We start from the raw sequence: 5,619 nt of genomic DNA, 5'->3' as shown, positions 1-5,619 counted from the left end.
GTATATAACAAACTCTGTATTTTGAGTGGAAATGTTAGGGGGTCGTCTTATACGCCCAGTCGTCTTATACGCCGGCAAATACGGTAGTTGTTGGATGTCTATCATTACCTGTCCAGAAATCGCTATAACTAACATGTGATGAGCTATGGAAAAAAAGATTTGGTTGACTGACCTAACAAATAAATGGACAGGTAAACAAGTTGGATTCTGGGCACTCTGCTAGCATCTAAGGAAGCTCTGTGACACATTCCTCAACACTAACGGCCAAAATCTTCCTGTCCTTCTAAGCCAGCGGTTCTCAACCTGTGGGTTGCGACCCCTTTGGCGGTCGAACGACCCTTTCACAGGGGTCGCCTAAGACCATCCTGCATATCAGATATTTACATTACGGTTCATAACAGTAGCAACATTACAGTTATGAAGTAGCAACCAAAATAATTTTATGGTTGGGGTCACAACATGAGGAACTGTATTTAAAGGGCCAGAAGGTTGAGCACCACTGTTCAAAGCCATGGACCCCTTTGGCGGTCGAACGACCCTTTCACAGGGGTCGCCTAAGACCATCCTGCATATCAGATATTTACATTACGGTTCATAACAGTAGCAACATTACAGTTATGAAGTAGCAACCAAAATAATTTTATGGTTGGGGTCACAACATGAGGAACTGTATTTAAAGGGCCAGAAGGTTGAGAACCACTGTTCTAAGCCATAAGCTATGTTCTAAGGATATATACTAATTGCATACAAACTCTTTGTATCTTCTCTACCAACCACCTCCTCTCTATTCGCTCAATCTCTTTTTCTGAATTGACTTCTGTCTCTCAAGATATAATCATGCTCAGGTTGCTGTCAGCTGTAAAACAACAACAACCAATACCTCTAATCACCTCCACCACCAAAGCTTACTGTTCCTTCCAAAGTTGAAAATTATATAATTGCCAAACCTTACAGCTGCTTGCAAATTCTCCTTCAACTTCTCAGTCCTCCAATCTTAAAACACTCTGCTCTGATGGTAGTGGCACTACTTCCCTGATTAGCCATTAGACCAGCAGTTCTCAACCTGGGGGTCAAATGACCCTTTCACAGGGATCGCCTAAACCAGTAATGGCGAACCTTTTGAGCTCGGCATGTTAGCATTTTGAAAAACCCTATATATAGAAATTTTTTGATATTTGCAACCATAGTAAAACAAAGACATATTTTGATATCTATTTTATATATTTAAATGCCATTTAACAAAGAAAAATCAACCAAAAAAATGAGTTCGCGTGTCTCCGAACTGCGGTTCTCAACCTGTGGGTCGCGACCCCTTTGGGGGCGAGCCGCAGTTTGCCGATCACTGGCCTAAGACCATCAGAAAACACATATTGTTTTTGTGATTAATCACTATGCTTTAATTATGTTCAATCTGTAACAATGAAATTGGGGGTCACCACAACATGAGGAACTGTATTAAAGGGTCGCGGCATTAGGAAGGTTGAGAACCACTGCTTTAGACCAAGCCCTATCAGTTCTATAACCTAATACAGGGTCTCTACTTTTGCCTCAAACCATGAATGCCTTTTGTCTTCATGACTGCATCAGCCTTCTGATTGATCCCTCAGGTCCCCCCATCCATGCCTCCCGGTGCAGCCATATGTTTACCACAAAAATGCTCCAAACCTAATTTAACTAACTCTGTTAAACTGTGACTGACCTTCAGCCTCAAGTGCCTTTGTACAGCAGAGTTTACTATACATTTGACATACACCTACCCTCTGAAAGAGTTAAAATGTTCTCTCTGATCTTCACCACAATATCCACTGGACTCCAAACATCTCTATGTATGCTGAAACATATTTAAGGTAACATTTTCCAAAATGCTGGTTTTGGAAATCTGGTTCCAAAAATTGGTATGCTTGCCATGATTCATGAAAAAAGAATAAAAACGATACTCAAAGTCATCAATTTGTGCTCCTGACCTCCATGCCCAAATTGTACCTTTGAATTTTGTCAATGGTGTTCCATTTCCCTGTTTTGAAAGTCATCCAGATTATACAAGCTCCAAATTATTGCACTTGATCTAAAACCCAACTAAAGTAAGTCTCCCCCAATAAAAACAATTAGAATAGTGGATAGCAACACACACATCTCTGTCAAGTGACTGAGTCTCACTGAAGCCACATGAGACACTGGTAATCTCTCTCTCTCTTTTTTTGTTTTTTAATTGATTTTTTTACAGAGAGGAAGGGAAAGGGATAGAGAGTTATTAACATTGATGAGAGAGAAACATCGAATAGCTGCCTCCTGCACACTCCCTACTGGGGATGTGCCGGCAACCAAGATACATGCCCTTGACCGGAATCGAACCTGGGACCCTTCAGTCTGCAGGCCAACACTCTATCCACTGAGCCAAACCGGCTAGGGCAGTAATCTCTTGATGTAATTAGAAAAAAAGGCAATACAAACAAAAAACTGATCAACGAGTATAATTAATTAGACACAAATATTGCTAATGACAAATATATCCTACTCATGAACAGAGTTCATGTTATTGTGTGTTCTTTCTACATTATGAGCATTTGATGCATATTAAAAACAGAACACTTCTTTATAATCTGCGGAACCAAGTGAAATTCATATCCAAAATATTTGTGTACTTCCAGCCCATAAAGCTATTCAAAGCCTTTCACAATTCAATCCAAGCTACTCCCGTTTTATTTCCTGAAAGACCAGTGGTTCTCAACCTTGGCTGCACATTAGAATCACCTGGGAATCTTTTTAAAAGAAATCAGGATTTTAAAAGGATTCCCAGGTGATTCTAATGCAGCCAAGGTTGAGAACCACTGCTCTGGGCACACCAAAGCAATGTTTGTTCCACGCGCGCCGGCTTCTTGCTTTTACTTAAACTTACGGATCCCTTCATCTGTATTCCCCACTTCTGCCCCAATTTCTCTAAGATCTGGTACTTACGCCTCCTGAAGGGCGAGCTTCTCCGCGAGGCTTCGCTGTCCACAGCATTTCCTCTAGTCCTGCTAATGCCATTTCCTCCTGAACGTTCCTCACGTACCTGTACACCCATCTCTAACCACGTCTTTGAAAGCTGGGAATGAGGAGACCATGTGGGACCCATCCATGGCACCGACAGCACCTCCCCCTTCCTCCCCTGTAACCCGAGCTCTGTGAACGGATGTGCTCCCCACCAATGGCCTCTCCTTCCCCAGGGCGCCTCGGGAACCATCTTGGCGGTCAGGCCAGGCTCGGACAGGCTCAGGGACGCGGTGCACCCCGGAGAACCCACAAACTCGGAGCGATGTTCCCGGAACTGCAGCGTCTCCAGGGCGGAGAAGGGCATCTTTAAGGGAAGAGAAGCCCCCGGCGTGTGCGGGCCTTTTTTGTTATCTTATTTCATATTTTTATATGCTGCACTTTTTTTTCCCGCACCCTGGGCCCCCGGGGCCCCGAGGGCTGCTTGCTGGGAAAAGACGGCGCCGGCTCCAGCCCCGGGGCAGGTGGCGGGAAAGCGCCTCCAGCTTCCGCGGAGCCCTGGTGCCCTGAAGCCCTCAGGCTCCGAGACGGACAGGAAAGCCAGGTCGTCTTCCCGGAGTGCGCCCCCTCGTGTTCGCCGGAAGTGTCATCCAGACCTGGAAGAAAAACAAAAAAGGCCTTGGGGACGTTTCTCCTGGAAAGAGATGCCTTGAGCCCAGCGGGCTTGGCTCCGTGGTTGAGCAACCTCGGAACCAGCAGGTCCTGGTTGGATTCCAGTTGAGGGCACCTGCCCGGGATGTGGGCTGGATCTTCAGTGTGGGGCGTGCAGGAGGCAGCGGATCAGTGATTCTCTCTCATCAATGACGTTTCTCTCTCACTCTCCCTTCCTCTCTGAAATCAATAAAAAATATCTTTTTAAAAAATACACAAGATGTTATGCATAGCAGAATAGTCCTGGGCGTGTAAAGTACATCATAGGGAATATGTAGTCCATAATTTGCTCAGTGGATAGAGCGTCGGCCTGCGGGCTGAGGGGTCCCAGGTTCGATTCCGGTCAAGGGCATGTACCTTGGTTGCGGGCACATCCCCGGTGGGGGGTATGCAGGAGGCAGCTGTGTGCAGGAGGCGGCTGATGGATGTTTCTAACTCTCTATCTCTCGCCCTTCCTCTCTGTAAAAAATCAATAAAATATATTTTTTTAAAAAGCATTGATTCTGATGAGAGAGGGGGTAAGTTCTAAAACAATTTTTCCTTTTCCAAAAATGAAATTGTATTTGCATTTCTTTCAAGAAATTGTGACTTAAGAGTGATTTTGCACACTTTCTATCTTTCACGTTGCATTGCTCATCCATGTTCTAAATCATGTTTTGCCTTATGTCATTCCAAAATTCTTTCAGACTTTAGAATCCCAATAAGATCGTAAGCGTCCTCTGTAGTCTTCTTTGGTATTACACACAGTGCTGGCTGCTATTGGGTAGACGTCTTAACATATTTTTATAGAATAAGATACCAAGCATTTCTACATGGAGGTTTGTTCAGTTTATTTTACTAAATGGATGAACTTCCTTTATCAAGATACCCATTTTCATTCAATCAGTTATTATAAATTCCTTTAAAAGGTTAAGCGTTCTTGCTCATTAAAGAGTCAATGATTTTGAGTCTATTGTAATTTGTTTAATGTATCATTCTTCATTATTCCTGTAGACATAAATTTTAGTTGAGCCAACACTGAATTATCTTGTACTTTAAACTAATGTTTTACTGTATTCACTGTTCTTATCTGAGAAATTGTAAAATTCAATCATTGTTCATCTGTCACAGGTATAATCAAGAGTTGAACAGGGGAAATGTTGCAAAGTTGCCTTATGTTGCTGCCTGTGTGAAACAGACTTCCATTCTACTCATTCATTCAATATGCAGATTGAATTGAACTACTATTAAGGGCCAGGAACTCAGTGAGGCGTGATTGTTGCCCTTACAATGGCACAGTCTGTTATTAAAAATAAATGGCTAAACTATCAAAACATAGTGCAATCCCTGAAATCCTGTTAGAAAACATTAGAGTCAGTTATAACAAAACTGTATCCTTTCTCATCAATCCTTAAATAGATATCTAAGTAATTAATTTGAGTGCTATTTACAATTTTCTTTGAGCTTCTGAAGAGGTAGTGGTTATGGATTTGATAAAAGTATATCCAGTTTTTCCCTCCCATCTGTGGTTTCGCTATTCCCAACTTCAGTTACCTGAGGTCAACCGTGGTTTAAGAATATTAAATGGAAAATTCTTGAAATAGACAATTCGTAAGTTTTAAATAGTGCACCATTCTGAGAGACTTTATGAAATCACATGTTGGCCCACTCCATCACTATACAAGAGTTGAGTTTGCATCACTTAGCAGTCATTTTGGTTAGCAGATCCACTGTCTGGAACCCCTGTGTGTTCAAATAACCCTTATTTTATGTAGCAATGGCCCAAAAATGAAAGAGTAGGGATTCTGGCAATCTGGGTATGCCAGAGAGAAATCTTAAAGTTCTCCCTCTAAGTGCAAAGGTGTAAGTTCTCCACTTCACAGCATTTTATCACCTCATGTCATCACAAGAAGAAGGATAAGTACAGTCACATAAGCTATTTTGAGAAAGAGACCACAT

At 42.5% G+C, this 5,619-nt stretch overlaps 1 protein-coding gene across 1 annotated transcript in view; it reads right to left on the bottom strand.

Annotated features, from left to right (window-relative positions):
- Positions 1-3,337, bottom strand: part of MEI4 (meiotic double-stranded break formation protein 4) — a 154,181-nt gene extending 150,844 nt beyond the window's left edge. The window contains exon 1 of the mRNA XM_006772205.2: positions 2,956-3,337. Within this exon, the coding sequence (XP_006772268.1) occupies positions 2,956-3,337 (382 nt within the window). The remainder of the gene's footprint in view (positions 1-2,955) is intronic.
- Positions 3,338-5,619: the final 2,282 nt, after the last annotated feature.

Source organism: Myotis davidii, unplaced genomic scaffold, assembly GCF_000327345.1.
Source record: "Myotis davidii unplaced genomic scaffold, ASM32734v1 scaffold104, whole genome shotgun sequence".
Taxonomy (NCBI): Eukaryota; Metazoa; Chordata; class Mammalia; order Chiroptera; family Vespertilionidae; genus Myotis; species Myotis davidii.
Note: the sequence above shows the minus strand (reverse complement) of the source record. Positions and strands in the feature narration are given on the sequence as shown.